General features: G+C 56.9%; 2 protein-coding genes across 2 annotated transcripts in view; one reads left to right on the plus strand and one right to left on the minus strand.

Annotated features, from left to right (window-relative positions):
- Positions 1-18,648, plus strand: part of CDH23 (cadherin related 23) — a 201,700-nt gene that overhangs the window by 151,523 nt on the left and 31,529 nt on the right. The window contains exons 27-36 of the mRNA XM_059821557.1: positions 8,476-8,536; positions 8,918-9,066; positions 10,027-10,162; positions 10,366-10,754; positions 10,844-10,945; positions 11,882-11,884; positions 12,946-13,095; positions 13,742-13,870; positions 13,993-14,121; positions 15,232-15,459. Of these exons, the coding sequence (XP_059677540.1) occupies positions 8,476-8,536; positions 8,918-9,066; positions 10,027-10,162; positions 10,366-10,754; positions 10,844-10,945; positions 11,882-11,884; positions 12,946-13,095; positions 13,742-13,870; positions 13,993-14,121; positions 15,232-15,459 (1,476 nt within the window). The remainder of the gene's footprint in view (positions 1-8,475; positions 8,537-8,917; positions 9,067-10,026; positions 10,163-10,365; positions 10,755-10,843; positions 10,946-11,881; positions 11,885-12,945; positions 13,096-13,741; positions 13,871-13,992; positions 14,122-15,231; positions 15,460-18,648) is intronic.
- Positions 1,851-2,267, minus strand: C9H10orf105 (chromosome 9 C10orf105 homolog). The gene has a single exon (XM_009808000.2). It carries the CDS (start codon positions 2,265-2,267, stop codon positions 1,851-1,853), a length of 417 nt encoding a protein of 138 aa, XP_009806302.2.

Genomic DNA, 18,648 nt, shown 5'->3' on the forward strand with positions numbered 1-18,648 from the left:
TGGGAAGGCTCCTTCTGCCTTGAATACCTCTCCTGGCATGGGGAAAGGGGCAGCTTTGTCCCTGGCTCTCGCGGGCAGGGTGAGTCACCGGGAGAGAAGAAAGGAGCCTTTCGTCTCTTGCAACAAAGGTTTGCCAGGAGTCATGCTTGGGGCAGCTGGTCCTCAAGCACGAGCCCTGCGGCTCCTCATCACCTGTTGTGCCGTGGCACGACGTACGTGACGCCCGTAGCACCGTGCCTGTCTCCAGGGTCAGGAATCTGCCTGTAATCCCTGCACCCAGGAGCGGAGGCGTGCAGGGGAGCTGCGCAGGCAGAGAGGAGCCCTGCTGTGGGACTCCCAAAACTGAGCCCTTTTTGCAGATTGAAAGACTGTGAATGGAGGAAACCCGAGTCTGACATCAAAGCCCCTTTTCTTAGAGCACGATTCCCAAAAGAGGGGGATGCCCTTGGCAGTCTGCAGCAAAGAAGGGGCGTTATCTGGGGGAAGTTTGTTTTCCACAGAACAAAATCAGAGGGAGCTGGAAATGGGCAATCACCTGGGTTTAATTTCATTTACACCTTTAAAAGTGAACCATGTGTACTGAACATCTGCCCCTTCAAATACATCCCCACATCCCTGTGGCAACAAGAGGGTTTTGGAAGGTTTTCCAAGGTTTCCCCATTCCCTTCTTGCAGACGCTGCCCTCATCAGCCCCCATCCCACCCTCTGCATCCTCTGCCCCAGCCCAGATCAGCAGATTGACCTGGCTTTAAAGAGCCAGGGGCTCAGAGCCCTTTCGCTGCTCCTTTTAACCCAGTTATTTACACATCTAGAGCCGCACGAGAAGCTGAACGGCTGCGGGTCTGAAAGCCAGGCAGCCCAGGGCAGGAGGAGAGCGAGAATGTCCCAAGTGGAGCAGAGGGGTCCTGATGCAGCGTTGCACCCCGTGAAGGATAGAAACCACGTGAAACCCAGAGAGATGGGGTTCAGTGCTCACCATGGGGCCTCGCTGGGCACGGAGGCTTCACCCAAGGGGGTGCACTCGATGGCTGAATGTAGTGTGAGCTGCAGACCTGGAAGAATTAAACCACTTTTTCTTTTTCCTCCCGATTCCTTTAAGCACTTCAGATTTCCTGCTGGCTGTTGTACCCTTTCCCAGCAGAAACAAGCGGCTCAGCCTTGCGTGGTGGCTTTCCAAGTTGGCAGCGCCTGCGAGCCTCAAAAGGCGTCTTTAACTCATTTATAGGCGTGTTTACCTGCTCCCACTGCTCGTTTATTGAAGCAGGTTTCCAGCAGACAGCTGTAGCATGCATCCTTCCAAGAATCAACCGCAGCAACCCACGGCTCGTCGCACGGGGATGGGGTGGGCCAGGGACCGGGCAGCATGTGGCAGGCATGAGCCTTCCTCCACCTGCTCGGGAGCACATCTCAGGGGGTGATCTCAGCTGAGGATTGCTTTTTGTGGAGCATGTTTTCCCTAGGATGCCTCTAAGGCGATGCTTGTTAGGCAGCCAGGTTGCTCTGCTCTCGCCCAGGCTCTTCGTTCAGGTGTCTCGCAACTTGCACGATGTTTTCCAAAAGAAATGAAGCAGCAGTATTTTTTTGGACTGCCCGGTGATAGCTGCGTGTGGGTGTAGTTCAGATGCCTCCACCTTTCCTGCCAGGAAACAGTAACCTGGAAAGCGTTCAGGAACCCGAAAGAGCAAAATCTCCTGTCGCTTTGCAGAGCTGCTGCCTGGAAATGAGCTGCTTAAAGGGGCTCTGCCAGGATGCCCAGGATACCAGGGGCTGCTTGAGGAGGGAACTCAGCCTGAACCAAAAGCTTGGGAAAGAATAGCGGTGCGGGGTGAGTTAGTTCCCACGGAGCAGGATCACATTTTGGTGGACTCCATGATGTGCCAGTCCTGGCTGGCAGGGGAGCTCCTGGGGCGGGCGAGCTGGCTCTGGGACACCAGCCGACTTCTCCTGAAGGTGTTGATGGAGCACCGCAGGGAGCCCAGCCGCTTCCAGAGCCTCAGCTGGGGCTCGCTAGCACCCGCCGGGTGATGGGGCATGCACTCAAGGGGCCCGGAGCGGGACTGGTCCAGCGCTGCTGGCTTGCAGAGGGTGACAAAGATGAGGAAGGTTGCCAGGAGGAGGAAGATGCAGACGAGCGTGATGATGATGGGCAGCGGGTCTGCCTTCTCGGGGGATGCGGTAATGGGTGGGACCAGCTCGGTGGTTGAAAGCAGAAGTCCAAGGAGAGGTGGGGTGGGAGAGGTCCCATTGCCAGCATCCTCTGTGCTCATCTTCCCTGCAGTGCACAAGATGACAGAGAGAAGCGACACAGGTGATTACCACCTAGAAGCTGGACAAACAGCTACCCTCTGTCCAACCTGGTGAATTTTTGGCTTGCTTTGATGTCCAAGGTCCTCCTGGCCATGTTTTCTGTGACACAGGGTGACAGGAGTCTGTCTGCTTTGCCAGCAGGCAAAGCACAGAGGTAGGATTTATAACTGCAAAGTATTACCCTGAAGCGCAAAACCATCTGACAAAGAAATCTAGCACAGGTAGTACCACGTACACACAGTACCACGGCCCCAGTGATGACACCTGTAGTGAACACATGCACACGTTGCATGAAGCTTTTCTGGGAGCGATATATAACCGTGCGCTAGAGAAGGTCCAAAATCCTCCCCCCAGGCTGCTGGGGTTTGGTTCTTCTCTATTCCCCAGAAATGTGGTTTTGCTGAATTGACTATCATTTGGGGTTTTTTGATTATTCCCTCTCCCCCAAAGAAAATGGGTAATTAGTTGAACCTCCACCCAGAGCTCCCCGTTGAGCTGCAGCGTTCCACTAGCGTTGCCTTTTTTTTTTTTTTTTTTTGCAGGGGCGAAGTCTAACGCCCTCACCCTGCTTGTGCCAAAAATCCACTTGGGTTAGGCGTTTTTCTGACCTGGTTTCAGGTTCAGACATGTCACGGGTTTCTCAGCCAGATCTGCAAACAGTGATGCAAAACCAGCTTCCCAAAGCCTCATCAGTAAGAGCTCTTACCAAACACCTGATGGCGACTGTCCTCTCCTTTCCCCACCAGGTCACATCCCCCCCAACTCCCATCCCCGGAGCAGTTTGCACCCATCATTTTGCTCCCCTGCGCCCATTCCCGGCCCCAGCCAGGCTGTGCCTGAGGCCAGCAGCTCCCCAGCTTGGAGATGAGGGCTGGGGAAATATTGCTGTGCCAACCCTCCGCAACGCACCAGCTCGGCTTGGCCCGTGGTGCTCTAGCCTGTATGCTGGGGGTAAAGCTTCATTACGCTGACTTTCCTACAGAGATGTGGGAGTTAGAAGAGCGATGGAGAGCTGTTAGACTGGTCCGTGTCCAGGCAATCTCCTGGCAAGCACGGGTTTGGATTGAGCCAATTTAAGAGCTTAAGGGGGAAAAGGCAGGGCTGCAGGGACTGCCAGGGTCTCTGGGTCTGCTCTTGCAGCCGCCATCCCAAAGCCACGCAGGTTTGTGTAGGCAGCAGCCAGATGTTCACTGGTAAAACACTCAAAAGAGGGGAGAGGAGACATCGGCGACATGTCTTTAGTCACTAATTGGAAACTATGAGACACCCCGGCGGAGACGAGCCCAGTGGAAAGCGAGATGCTGCATCAGAAGAGACAAACCGCTCACCGTCCAAATTACGCAGGAGGAAACAACCTTCAGCAAACACCGTGCGAGCTGCAAGGCCGAGCGCTCGGAGGTTAAGGAGTCCCTGAACTCGGGTTGTCTGTGCCCCCGCTGTACCCTCTGCGTGTGGGTGAGCTCCCAGCTCTGGTTTGCCGGGACCCTGCCTCATCCCAGAGGGGACAGATCGCTCCTGCAGGATCCGTGTTCCTCCTCTTGCAGGCAATGAGCTGAGATAGGGAGGGAATAAGGTCACAGATTTCCCCTAGAGTTGGGTGCTGGGCTTGAGGCGCTTGGGAGATGTGATTTATTTCTGGAATACTTTGCCTTGCCTGGGTTTGGGCGTTCAAAGCTGTGATGCTGGTGACCTCAGGGCAAGGACTGTATTGGCCCGGTCAGAGCTGGGAGGCTCTGGGGAGACGTGGCCACTCCAGTGGGTCAGAGCCAGGTCTGCGCTCAGAAAATGGGAAATGCAAAAATAAATGGGTCGACATCTGGGGAAACCTTAACTTGGGTGAATCCCCATGCGTATTGCAAGCAGGCTCCGGGGTCAGGGCTCTCATCCCCTGCTCCAAAGTGATGTTTTCACCTCTCTTCACCCCAAAAGCATTTCTTTACTGTGCAGCCTCTCCTTGCCTGGCTCAGCCCCTTTCCCCTCCCGCTCTGGGAGCGGAGCAGCCGCAGCCATCCCGCGGACCCCCCGCTCCGTGGGCAGGCTGCTCCTCTGCGCTGCCCGGGGACAGGGCATGAAAACCCCCAAAGGCAGCCTGAATCGAGGTTACCACGGCTACCTTAATTCTGGCATTTACTAACCGCACGTGGTTTGGCTTGGTGACCTTACATTGTTCGTTATGAGTGAGCCGGGAGGCGTGGGTCATTTTTTCGAGTTGTTTTTCTGCTCTGTTGGTGGTGGCTGTAGGGTTTTTCTTTTAGAGCCAACTGATGGTGTTCCCTAGAAACCAATCATGAGCGATCACACTGATGTTTTCCCAGGCTTTTCCAGCCATGCTGTCTTCTCCTCTCACTTCCCATCCGTCTTCTCCTCACACCTGGTTTGGCTGGCAGAGCTGCAGGTTCAGGGAAGGTCCGGGCTGCCCCGTGCCTGATCCCTAAGCCCTTCCAGAAATGGAGCTACTAAAAATCTGGGAAATCTTTGCAGAGTACACATGAGCGGTGACTTTTTTTGAGGGCCGATAAGTTTTCAGTCTATTAATGTGGGTAAAGGGGATTGCCTCCCACCTCCTGCCTGAGACAGAGCTACGGTGATTTCAGCAGAATTTCAGCAAAAAGCCACCAAAATTGGGGTCTTATCAGTGGAAACGTCAGAGCTTGGTAAAAGTAGCACTCCTCGCACTAGGAAAAGAAGAGAAATTGCAAAAAGCAAAATGCTGCTGAGGAAGGTGGAGAGGAAGAAGAAATGACTCTTATGCGTGAGCAGAAGACAGCGAGCGTTATTCTGCCCAGCACCGGGCACTGCCTGGCCCAGCTGGCGAGTTTGGCAGGAGTTTTTCCATATGCTCTCCCTCCCTTTTCTCAAACTCCTGCAAAGAAAAGGCTGTTTTCAGGCATTTCTGTGCCTGTAATACAGCTCAGATGAGAAGCAGCTCTCTTTCCCCTCCCCGTCTTGCTTAGTGGTGCTTTCCTGGAGCTCCCCAGCTTTTCCCAATGCGCTAAGTCTTTCCACTGGCTTGCAGGAGGAGGTAACGGTGGAGGGTACCAAACACCCAGCTTACCGACCCGGATAGCCGGGTACCGAAAGCAAAGGGCTTTACGTGATGCTGTACCCCATCACCCTTGCTGTTAACTGGCAGCGCTGCGTCTGCAGGACTTTCCCCCTCTCCCATCACCGGCACAGACAAAGCAACGTGTCGGGCAAGGGAGGAGGGATGCCTGACTTCAAACCCACCCCAAACTTCGCGTCTCCCCTCCCCACCCAGGTTGCAGCCCGTTCCCCGGGCGGCTGCAGGGCCAAGGACAGCAGCTATGCAGCCGGGGACGGTGGCACGTCCCTGGCCAGCCTCACTCGCCCCTTGGGGTTAGCCTGAGTGGCCGGCGGTGGGTTTGCCGCGGGGGTTTGGGCTCCCTACCTCTCAGCAGCCGGCCGAGCTCCGGCTTTGCCTCCCACACGCCTGCCTTGCCGCCTCTCCCACCATGCTCTGCCGGCTGCCAGCCCCCTCCTCCCTTTTGGAGGGCAAGGGAGGGTGGGAGAGAGATGGCAGCCAGGCTGAGGACAGCCCGAGCGTGCAAAGCCAAGGGGCCCTGAGCCCCCCCGGGCTTTGCCAGCACGGCGGTGCCCTGGGGCTGTTTTCCTCGCTGGGGCGAGGGGCCGAGCCCCCTGGGCTGTGTTTCCCCAGACTTTGCCCCTGCGGGAAGGCTGGATGGTACGGTCGTGGGCTGAGCCCCCCGCGCCGGGGAGGGGGCAGCGGGCTGCTCTCTGCACGCCTGCTCCCCCTTTTCCCAGCAACTCTGTGCCAAGCCGCCTGCTTTTTTCCATCCTTTTATTCCCCCGCCTTCCTCCTCCTTTTCTGACCCCTTTCCAGTAGCTGGGGGGTGTTTGAAAGGTGGCCTGCAAAAGGCTGGCTCTGCCGGCAGCCTGCTCTCTCTAGCAGGGGGATAAAGCAGGCTGGAGGCACCCGGCGCTCGGCTGCGCTCAGTGCCTTGCACCTGCAGCAGAAAGAGTTTTTCTCCCACCAGTTGCACGCAAGTTAAATTGTTTTGCCAAGTTTGGGAGGGTCCGTCAAAGTACCGCATCTCTTCTGGGACCTCAGGGGGGTCAAACCAGCAGCAGGCGAGCTTTTTCCCAGCAGCAAGGCTGTGCCACGGCAACGGCAGGAGCATGGATTGGTTTAGTGCAAGCTACTTTTTTTTTTAAATAAAACCCAAATACCTGGGCTGACCCATTTCACCTGGTTTATGTGCCGGAGCTGCCTGCAGCAAATGCTTGGGTGAGCCGGCAAAAGGGTGGCTAAGTGGGTGTTTGCAGGGTGCGGTTTGCTGCTCCCATGCAGCGCTCATCGTGTTGAAAACCTTCCCATTTGCTCGCCTTGAAATGCATTTTCCTGGACACGGCAGGGTAGGGAACGGCACAAAAAGCTGCAAAGGTTTGTCTCCCGTCCCTTAGGTTTCCCTCCCACCGCTGCCGCCTGGACATGGTGTTTTGGCTGCTAGGATAGCTTTTCCCAGGAGGGACCCAGCGTGTGGCAGGCTGGTCTCGCCGTGCCAAGGCAGCCGGTTTGCCTGGGCATCGCTCGCCTGCTGGTGCGGGGCCCATCCGTCACGCAGGAGAGGAGACAGCCCAGCTCCTGCCCAGAAATGGCTCCGGGGAGCCCCGGGGGTGGAAGAGCTGGTGCGGGAAGGAGAGCTTTCTGCTGTGAAAGGAAAGTGCTGGGTCTGTGGTGAAACACGGAGCAAGGCACGGGGTTGTGTCTGGCTATAGGCAAGACGTGAGCCAGTCTGGGATAGAGGAAAACAGCGTGCCTGGCACACAGGTGGGAAATCCAGAGAGTCTGTAAGTGCAGGGTCAGCATTTTCTAAGATTTCTGCTGACCTGGGCTGATTTAGTGGAAGGGAACGAGAGCAGTTCAAGGCATCTCAAAAACTGCATTTGGGAAAAGCATCTCTTGACTTCTGCAAGCGTTGTGTGGGGCTGTGGGTGAAAGCCAGCGCAGGGCTTTAAAGCTGAGCCCCTGTAAATGGCCTCGCTGTTCCCACTGCACGTGCGTCCTTTGCAGCAACCCTTCCTCTTTGCAGTGCAAGTCTGGGCACAAACCCCCACCTGCCTGGGAAAAGGAAACCCCTGGGGAATATTTGTAGGCAGGAGATGCCTTGCCTGGGGAAGCAAGTGGAGAACAGAGGCTAAGGTATCCCCCACATCCTTGCCCCGGTGATTCGCCAGCGGCCAGCGCTGCGGTCGTGGTTTGGTTGCTTTGTGGGAAGCGGTTTCTGCAGAGGGCAGATGCAGCAGCTCGATGCCAGCTGGGGATGAAGCCCAGCGCCCGCTGTCCCTCGCCAGGTCCCACTTCCCAGCTGCTGGGGCCAGCTGGCTGCTGGCTGGGCTTTGCGGGGAAAGCACTGCAGTGTTGTTCGGCGACACCAGAGGGGACCCGTGCCTTGGGTTTCCTGGGGCGGATGGCTTATTCGGTACGTGCATGGACCGCGCAGTGCATCACAGCTGAGGCGTGTTCCCACCCACTGCTCGGGGTCTTGTGAGGACCCGGACCAGTGTCCAGACCACCAGCGTGCACTAGGCTGGTTGCATTCATGGGGTTTTTGGTGGGTTTTTTTGTATGTGCTGCTGCCTGGGGGACTTGGCAATAGCTGGCAGTGAAAAGGTAAATGCCAGCAGCTCTCAGAGCCGATAGACCCAGGTGCAGACTCGTCTGCCGGCCGAGAGGTGGGTCATTCCTTTAACGCGGTGCGTGACACACCCCAATGCCATGGGCTGGGTGCCCACCAGGCGCAGGAGCAGCATTCCCTGCCCAGCCCGGGCCGGCTCTGGGGGCAGGGAGGCTCCGTCCCTGGGCAAGCACTGGCGTGCAGGGCAGGACCGATGGAGGCACCTCCGGCAGCACGCTGGCTGACCAGCGGGTTTCATGGCATGGTCCTCAGGCACAGCTCTCACCCTGAGCACATCCTACAGCTAACCTGGCAGCCGAGGGCTCCCAAGCCTGCTATCCCTGCTGTCCAGCGATGGGGGGGGGGGGGGGTAACTTGTTTTGCTTGGCAGTTGGTAAGCTCCCTGGCTCAGGCGGAGGAGCAGGATGTCCAGCCTCAGCAGGGCAGGAGGACTTGTTACGGCCTGGAAATCTCTGCCCTTTACCTTCACTGCTTTTTTTTTCTCACGCAGGTGAAAGCCACAGACGCGGACGAAGGCATTAACGGGAGAGTGTGGTACAGGATTGTCAAGGGTAAGTCCAGGTGCCCCTTCGTGCATCGCTGTGTTTGCACCGGGCTCTGGCCGGCTGCACGCCCAGCCTCGTTGCGCTCTCCGTTCTTTTGCGCTTTGCAGCCCACAGAAACATTTCCCCCACCCCTGAGCAAAACCTGAGCATTAGGGTTAGTTGCCAGGGGACGGTTTGCCATTGACGGGCACCGAGATGCCGTAGCTCCTGGCTTGACCAGGGCCAAACCCTGCTGAGCTGAGCCTGATGGAGCTGAAGGTGATGGGGACTTGGGTTTTGCTCCATAATCTGCCTCCGAGGCAGCCCCCCGGGGAGAGCTCCGTGCATCGGCAGGACTGATGCCGCGGGCGGTGGGCAGCATCCATCTGGCTTTCCGCCCCCCACCAGGAAACGAGCAGAACAACTTCCGCATCAATCCCAGCACCGGGCTGGTGATGCGAGGCGTGCGGCACCTGGACAGGGAGCAAAACTCCTCTCACGTCCTGGAGGTGGAGGCCTACAACACGGAGCAGGGACCCATGAGGAGCTCCGTGCGGGTAAGGACCTGGCAGCCGCCAAGGGGTGGGCAGCGGGGCTGGGCGCCGGAGGTGTTCGTGCAAAATATTTGGGATGCTGCATCAGCGGGCGGTCATTTCCAGCCCTTGCAGGCGTGCAGGAAGTTTGAGAGATCTGGCATGGAAATGCTGACGGAAAGTCTCCGGGGGCTGCCCGTGGGTGGAGAAGAGCTTGTTGGGGTGGTTTTTTTGTTGCCTTTTTTTTTTTCTTTTTTCCTGTGACATTTTGGTGCGATGAGGCTGCTAAGTGGCGCGCAGTCGCTGTCAGAGGGAGTCGGGCTCGCCCAGCGAGATGCGGCTCTGCTGCCAGGAGGAAGAGCTGAGCCTCAGCCTGATGAAGACTGTGTCTCCTGGCCAGGCATCTATTTAAATAAGCCAGGACCTCGTGACAATAATCTTTAGCAGCAATACACCAGCTTCCCACGGTTCTCACGAACCCAGCCCCTTGGTTGCATCTATTTTTAGACCCGCTGGGTTCATGGTGGGCTCTGGCCGAGCGTGACGTGCTCGCAGCACCAGCGGCAAGCAGAAAACCAGGAGGAGAAAGGATGTTCCCTGGGGAAAGGGGAGAAAATGCAGCTTGACCTGCTGAACTTTGAGCAAAATTTCCCACCGAGTCATCGGTGTTTCTACATTGCAGGGTGTCTAACTGCATGGTTTTGAGCAGGGGATCCCAAAGCACGGAGGAATTAATATACAGACTGTACTTCCCTCTGGCCAGGGAAGGACTGAGTCACTCTGGCCACGGGGCTTGTTTAAGTCTATGATGTTAAACTGTGTGCATTCACTCTCCATCACGTGGCATTTCTAGTAGAGATAACGTTTCTCCTGCGCAACAGATGAGTGCCGTGTAGGATATATTTCCCCTCGCAAGTGTAAGCAGCTGGTGAGGGTTCACGAGCCTGCCCGGCTCACCCATGGTTTCTCGGGGGGGTTTCGCAGGTGATCGTCTATGTGGAAGACGTCAATGACGAGGTGCCAGTGTTCACCCAGCGGCAGTACAACCGCCTGGGGCTGCGGGAGACGGCGGGGATAGGGACTTCAGTGGCGGTGGTCCGGGCCACCGACCGAGACACAGGTAGGAAGCTGGGGGTGAGCTTATAGAAACACCCAGCTTGGGGGGGAAGCGGTGAAATCAGCCATTGCACGGATCCTGGCTTGGCTGGGCTGAAATCCCCATGTGGGATGGGCTCTGCTACATGCTCGGGGTCAGCATCGGTGGCGCCTGCCTCTTTGGGATGCTTGGTCCAACCGGCACCGTGGTTCCTGCTCCTGCCCCAGGGAACGGCGGTCTGGTGAACTACAAAATCCTGTCGGGTGCCGAAGGGAAGTTTGAGATCGATGAGAGCACGGGCCTCATCACGACGATCGAGTACCTGGACTACGAGACCAAAACCAGCTACCTGATGAACGTCTCTGCCACGGACCAAGCACCCCCCAACAACCAGGGCTTCTGCAGCGTGTACGTCAGCCTGCTGAACGAGCTGGACGAGGCTGTGCAGTTCTCCAACAGCAGCTACGAGGCCGTGATCGTGGAGAACATCCCCCTGGGCTCCGAAGTGCTCCGGGTCCAGGCCCGCTCCATCGACAACCTCAACCAGATCACCTACAAGTTTGACCCCAACACTAATGCCCAGGCGCTCTCCCTCTTCAAGATCAATGGGATCACTGTAAGTAGCCACAGCCTGGTCCCTCCTGGCTTGGTTGTCCACTGTGGACTTTGGTGTTGATGGCTGACATAGCTGTTCATCCTTGGCAGGGTGTGATCACGGTCAAAGGCCAGGTGGATCGAGAGAAGGGGGATTTCTATACCTTGACGGTGGTGGCTGATGATGGAGGACCAAAGATCGACTCTACGGTGGTGAGTAGCTTCTACCTGCTTCCCCACCAACCTTTGCACAGGCAGACCAGGTCACGTCCCTCTTCCTCTGGCATGGGACAGCCTGTCCTAGTTGTCCTCTCTGCTCCGGCCACCGGGGTCTGGAAACCCTGATTTGGGGGAAAACCTGTATTTGCATAAGCATGGACTGGTGCCTTTTAGCTTCTGCATGTCATAGGGTGGGATTTCTCAGAACAAAAGAAAATACCCACCCCAAACTGTAGAGTTTGCAGGTCACTTACCAAGCTAAAACCATTTTGAGGGAGGTAAATTTGGGGGCTTGAAATACTTCACGGTGGTTTATGTTTAAGAGGGTTATATTTGGCAGTTTCAAAGGCAGCCGAGCAGGGGGATGATTTGCATTTCTCTGCTGGGGCAGGAGGCACATCGGGTGCAGGGCGAGCCTGGTCCCCGTGCCGTGGGCAGGGGCAGCTCGGCTAGCACTAGCCAAACTCTGCTGGTTTGGGCCAGCTGGAGGAGCGGGGCCCCTGGGGGGTTTGAAACGGGAGGCTGGCCCGCAGCGCTGGGCAGCGCTCTGCGTTTCGAGCGCTCTCATGCCTTGGTGCATCTGTTGCCTCTAAAAAGGATGCTGGACGATAAAGGCAGTGATGCTGCAAGCGCTGCCTGTCCCCACCCATGGGTGCCGGCGGCTGTGCGCTCCGCACACTGCCATGCTCTTGTCTGAGCATCTCCCAGGGCGAAGGGCAAATCTACCAAGCTCATCTAGAAAAAAACAGGGGATGCACCAACAGGGGAGCCTCTGAATCACCACAGGGGGGTACCGGTGCCCCCCGACACTGCCACGGTGGGACGCAGGGCCAGCCCACTGCCCCTCGCATGTGCCCGCACCTCCTCATCCCCCACTAACTCTTAGTTTTTTTTGTTTTCTCTGTTTCCCCTTCTGCTCTCATCCAACAGAAGGTAAGCGTGTCCGTCATGCTGGCATCACCTTGGGGGCCAGGATCCATCCTGAACTCCACATCGAGCTGCGTGGAGGGACCGGGGCGGAGGTCTCCAGCCCTGTCCCACCACCACCAGCCTCTATGACACCCCCCTGGGACGTGGTGCCAGCCAGCAAAAATCCCAACGCCCTGATCTGGCACTTGGGACAGCAGCTGCCGGATCCATCGCAGCGGCTGAATGGGCTCTCACCGCTCCTGGCTCTCTGTTTTTAATTCAGCGGCAACAATAACCGAATCACCTCGAGGCGCACAACTCGCTCCCCAGCTTCCTCTGGGATGTTGTTGCATTCAGCCTGGCCACACCTGGGGGCTGCGGGCACCCATAAATAGAGCCCCGGGAACAGAAAAGCTCTTCCTCTCTCATTTCTTTGTCGCATTGCAGCTCTTTGATTACAAACGCGATGAGAGCATTTCCTCTGGCTAATTGTGGCCGAGGTAGCCTGGTCCCTGGTCACCTCTGCGCTGCGGCGGGGTGTCCCTCCGAGTATCTCCTGCCCGGTCTCTCACTCGCCCATGTGCCTTTTCCCAGGAGGGAGCTCAGGTCTTCTATATGCCCCGCTTGCCCTGGTTTAGTTAAATACAGGCAGCTCCGACTCCTTTGTGTCCGTTTAGCTTTAAAGCAAACCCTGCCCAACCTCAGGTGCGGTAAGCACGGATGAAATGGCTGCACGTGAAAAACTTAGCAGGAAAGGGTCACCCTGCAGCAGTGTGAGTTGCTAAAAAGGATAAAAAAACAGAGGATGCTCCGTAGAAAAATCCACCACCTGAGAGCTACAGCACCCTTGTGCTCTTTCTCCAGCCTCTAAGCATTCCTCCTCCTCCTCTGCAGACCGGGATGTAGCTTCAGCTCCTGGGCTTAAACACCTGCACCCATTCCTATGTGGGATGGACAGCACTCACGCTGTTGGCACCTCAGGGCGGGTGCAGCAGGTCGAGAGTTTGCCGGCAGCATCAGCGCGGCTGTTGATGCCAGGTGGGCTCCTGCCCGCACCCTACCTGAGCCCCGTGCCATGCCCGCAGGTGACCATCACGGTCCTGGACGAGAACGACAACAGCCCCCAGTTCGACATCACCTCCGACTCCTCCGTGAGCGTGGCGGAGGACAGCGTGGTCGGCAAGCGGGTGGCCGTGGTTCTGGCCCGTGACCCGGATGCAGGCAGCAACGGACAGGTAGGGAGCCCGGCGCAGCAGGTTTGGAGCTGCCCGTAAGGCTGTGGTAGTGCTTCGCCGAGGCAGAAACGCCTCCAACCCCTTCCCCTCATCTGCATCCCTGCGAGAGCAAACTCTGGTCGCTGATGTAAGCAGTTTTGGGGGCGTTGTGCAGTGGGTACCGACGCTGCCCGGTCGAGGTGTTCCTGCAGGAGAGGAAAAGCATTGTCCTTGGGCTGTCTGGGGCAAAGAGCTCTGCGGAACATGTGTCAAAAGGAGCCCGACAATCTGAAAACCAGCTGTGGCCTCTCCCACCACGGGGAACGGCAGCGAAGCCCGTGGCAGGCTGAGCAGGAAGCTCTCTGACATGTGTTATTTTCTTTACCAAGCAGACAGACGTTAATGAGGTCCCGTCACCCTCAATACCAAAAATTGCTAGCGTCGTAAGAGGGCTGTGGATGGGACCGGAGTTGGCCCATGGGTGTTTGCTTTGGGGCGGCTGCAATAAGCCAGCACTCCTGCGGACCCCAACGCACTGGACCTTTTAAAATGCTCAGAGACTTCCCGAGTTGATGCTGGGTTTATTATTGTAGGGTCGCCTTTCTCTCCTTTCTCCTCACAGCATCGCATTGCCTGCCCTGTTTTTCTCTCCCCGTGATGTTTCCAGGTGACTTTCTCGCTGACATCGGGGAACATTGGCCGAGCTTTCGAGATCCGTACCACCAACAACACCTATGGCGAGGTGTTTGTGGCACGGCCACTGGACCGGGAGCTGCTGGATCACTACACCTTACGGGTAAGCACCAAACCACCCCGCTTACCTCTTTGGGCTTCTTCTGGTTTGAGCATCGAGGCTGTTTTCTTGGTGCTGTGAGCTTAAAAAGTGCATTTTTTGAAAAATCCATCCCCCAACCACAGATCCAAGCCTCAGATGGGGGTGTGCCCCCCCGGAGGAAGGAGCACACTCTGCGAGTGAACATCCTCGATGTCAATGACAACCCCCCCATCATCGACAGCCCCTTTGGCTACAACGTGAGCGTGAGCGAGGTGAGCACCCAGCCCGGCTCCTCTCCTTCCATCCTCCCAAGGTGAGGTTTGACCACAAGGCAGGTGGGGACAACGGAGTGATCAGACCTCGCATTGGGTGATTTAAGGGTCGGTGGCCCCTTGCGAACCTCACCTTGGGGAATTTAAGGGTTCCTGTCCCCTTGCAAACCTCACCTTGGGTGATTTAAGGGTTGGTGGCCCCTTGCAAACCTCACTTTGGGTAATTCAAGGGTTCCTGACCCCTTGCAAACCTCACCTTGGGTGATTTAAGGGTTGGTGGCCCCTTGCAAGCCCTCACCTGTTACGGACTCCTAGTTTTGGGCTAGGAGAGAGCTCTGCAGGCAACTTAAGCCCATGAGGCTGCAGGGACCAGCAGGAAGGAGAAGTGGCTACACACCCATGGAAATGCCACCGAAGTGACACAAGAGAGGCGGTGCAATGCAGAATAGGAATTGCTTTCAGGAAGCAGCTTGGCAAGAGCTAGATAATTAAGCAATAAAACACAATCAGGCATGAGAAAAGACAACTTATTTCCTGACAGTTTAATTCCTGGACCGAGGGGTTCTCAATTTGATGATGAAAAATGAAATACAAGTAATAGCCAGTGACACTTAGCTGTGAGGAAGTGCTGCTCATGATGAATAGCTTTGCATTAAAGTTATTGCCCTGTTAGGATTTTCTTATCTCTTTAATATGTGTTCAGAGCTGGTTGAAGAACAGAATTTCTATTCTGTTTTCCCCTGTAATGGGACTATCCAAAAATAATTAGCCGAGCTCTGGGTCCACTACACAGCCTTCACCTTTGCACACACAATGGTTTTTACACTCTTTCAGGCTGTGCCAGCCTAGAAAGGACCTAACGCGCAGCTTTCTGCGGCAGGGAATCAAACAGGTTCATTGCAACAAATGGGAGATGCTGTAACATAAGGAAAAAGAGGTGCAACTCTGCTGGGTGTCGGGGCAGTGAGTTTGGAGCCTCAGGCACCACAATGCCTGGAAAAAACCCACTCTATATAAGAATTATGTTATTTACGTTATTAATTATATAGTTTATATGTGATGAGGTGCATTGTGTATCTCTGCCCCTCACCCCGCCATCTCGCCCCGCAGAACGTCGGCGGTGGCACGGCGGTTGCCCAGGTACGCGCCACCGACCGGGACGTCGGCCTCAACAGCGTCCTCTCCTACTACATCACCCGTGGGAACGAGGACCTGACCTTCCGCATGGACCGCGTCACCGGCGAGATCGCCACCCGGCCCTCCCCACCAGACCGCGAACGGCAAAGCTTCTACAGCCTGGTGGTCACCGTTGAGGACGAGGGCAACCCCTCCCTGTCGGTGAGCCACCAAAATGTGCTTTTCGGGGGGAGGATGGAGCTGGGCGGGTGCGGATGGATGCGGGAGCGAGCTTAGCATTGAGAGGTCAAGTGGGGAAGGTGGGGAACAGGCACAGGGAGCGATGTTTTGGTGACCCAGCCATCGGGTTATGTCTCTGGGTCCAAACGTGCCGGTATGAATCAGAGCCTCCTTCGGTGCCCGGTCCTGCGGGATGCCCTCTTGCAGTCATTCATGCAAGATGCTTTCTATCTCGCTGCGTCGGCTTTGAAGGGGTTTTAGCAGAAGTGTTGAACTGTTTCTCTCCCACCTGTAAACGCCAAAAATAGCGCCGGCATCCCAACGGGTGAGTGTGCTGGTGGCTGCAGGAGTTGTCCTGCCCGCCGGCTCCTTGCACTCTGAGTCCCAAAGGTCTTGGGATGTTGCTCTCGCCCATCTCAGGGCAGGGGGTGGCTGGAGCAGCAGCTGAACCACGGTTCAGCTCACCACGGACCCATGTGTGTCTGCTCTGGTGCCTGCAAATGAGGTGACCTCTGGTAATGATCGCTACAGCCGTTGCGGTCCCCGCCGTGCCAGATTTGGGCAGCTCATTGGTTGCATTGCTGCCGTCCGGAGTGCCCTGCCCAGGGTGAGCAGGGTCTGGGCATGCATTTGGGGACTGATATGAGACCCCGTTCGTCATCCTTCGGTCTGGGGAGGTGACCGCCTTGCTTTTGAGCTACAGGAGTGCCCGGGGGGTAACTGCATTTGCTGCAGCCAGGCTTCCCTCCCTCGCGAGTTCCCCGCTCCACAAATAGCGAGTCTCATTATTTGTGCCTTTAAGGAGGACTCTGGTGTGGGAGTGTCAAACGAGCAAATAAGATTTGGGGCATTTTCCAGCCCCGAGTCCCTCCTAACCCCACGGCTCTGCGGGGAGGTGTGCAAGTGCCTGCGTGCACAAAGCGAGCGCAAATTGTGAGACGGGGAGGCATGACACCCTGTGTGACACCCTCTCATCCTTCCTCTCCCCCACCTCCACCTGCTATCTCTTGCCATCTCTCTGATCTCCCAGCACGGCTCTCGCTGCAAAGCCCTGCTCTACATTTTGAGGAAACAGGTTGCAACCAGCAGTGCAAACCGTGGCTTGCAACTCTCGCTTCAGGCTTTGCACTCTCAACTCCTCCCTCCCGGGTTTGTTCACGCGCCTGCTTGTGCATCACCATCTTTTTCTTAAGCCAGGCTGCCACTGAGGCTTAAATCTAGGTGAGTCTCTTTCTCCAAAAAGAGAGAAGGCTGCTTCGTGTAACTGCAGCACCCGATGCCGCCAGCTCCTCCCGGACGGGTCCCCATCGCCCCGGCACCCTGGCAGCATCACTGATGCTGCCGTGCTGAGGAATGCCATGCACCAAGCTGGCAAATCCCATTACCATGGCAATGCCCTCTTCCCTTCCCGGTGCCGGAGAGGACAAGTGACACAGCTTATCGCTTCACGCTGCCAAAGCAGCGTCCCAGCAGCCTCGCTCGTCCTCAGGGTTTCTGCTGCGTGACCACCACGTCACCGGCACAAGTTATGCCAGCAGCGACGATCAAAATCCCACCACGCCGAAGCGAAACAAAGCATCCAGTGACCCGATTCCTGAGTGGAGAGAAGAGTTCTGGCCCTTTTCGGAGCTTGAGGCTTCCTAGGTCTTGTGAAAGGCTGTCCCACTGTCGCTCGGTGACTGCTGGCCTCGTGCCTGGGTGATGAAATGATGTCTGTCCGAAGTTTGTCACCTACTAGAAACTTTGGTTTCACAAGTAAGTCTAGGCTGATGCAATGATGCACAAAAGGGGGTTATTGTTTGCAATTTGTATGTCCCTCCGGGTGCTTCAAGGTTTGGCCTTCTGAGTATGGGAGAGGCAAAGGAGACAGAGCTGGGAGAGGACTTGGAAGTCCCGTGGTGATCTGTGATACCCAGGACAGCAAGGGTGCGTGGAAGACTGGCTGTCCTATTGGGAGCTTGAAATGCAGGGACAAAAGGGTAAAATGCTGATGGTAAAAGGAAAGCATTTACCTCAAAAAGCATTGCAGGAAAGAAAACCTTCACAAGCTGCTGAGCTGCAACTGGAAAGTCTCGGTGTCCTTGCATGGGAATTGCAGGAGACACCCAGGCTCCGTCTGACCCTGCTGCAAGCCTGCAGCTGCACCTCCCCAAGGGCTGGCCCTGCTCCCCAGTCTCTGGGACACTTCCCGCAGCAGAAGGAAGGATAACTGCCCCGGGGAGCTGCGGCACCCACATGCGCCGGAGCAGGGCTCCTCCTGGCACCCGCAGACCCGGGCACGGGGGGCTGCAGCGAGGCGGGGTGGATCGGCAAAGCCGCTCCTCACCACCCAGGTGCCTGTCTCACCCCCGCCCCCAGCCTCTGCAGTTTCTGTTCCCGTCCGCCCGCTCTGAAACGAGAGTTCAGGTGAAGCGCCGCGGCTCCTCGCTCTCCCGTCAGCAAAGCCCTGAGTGCTGACGCAGCGGAAAACAGCGGGCAGCGGAGCGCCAGCTTGACGTGCGTTCCCAAGCCGGGCGCTTGCAAGCGCTGGTGGGACCCGGCAAGGGCATGAGCATCTTGCTGGGTCACCTTCACCATGAGCACCCTGCCCGAAGGTGCAGCTCCGTGCCATCTTCTCCACCAGTGGTGGGGGCCAAGGTGGGGTGCCAGCACCCAGCGTGCCAGCATGTGTGGAAGGCTGGGTAGCCATCACCTCTTTCCCCTAAAAGTCTTTAGTCTTCCTTCTGGTGAGCTTTCCAGGTGGGAAACAGTCCCTGATGCCACGCAGTACCCCGACGTGCTGCACCAGTGCCTCTGGCAGAGAACGTGGCTGCTCAGCTCGTCTCTGCCTGCTCACCGCACCTGCCTGTGGCAGGGGCATCCCGAAAAATGGGATTCCTGCAGCACAGAGGGAAACCAGTTTCCAGCAAGGCTTTATTCTGTCATCAAACAGTGCATTCCTTAGCGAATGGAGAGACTTGGAGAGGGTTTCAAAGCGGTTAGGACCCGTGGGCAGGCAAATCCCCCACATGCCTTTCCAGCCGCAGCAGCTGGGACGGGGAGAGGGAAGCGCTGGAGGCACTGGGCGAGCTTCCCCAAAGCAAAGCTGGGAAAGGGGCTGAGCCGTGGGTGGCAATAAAGCTCGAGTCCCGTGCTCAGGAAGTTACGTCCGCGGTGGGGGCGTTGGTGCTG

Source organism: Gavia stellata, chromosome 9 (genome assembly GCF_030936135.1).
Source record: "Gavia stellata isolate bGavSte3 chromosome 9, bGavSte3.hap2, whole genome shotgun sequence".
NCBI lineage: Eukaryota > Metazoa > Chordata > Aves > Gaviiformes > Gaviidae > Gavia > Gavia stellata.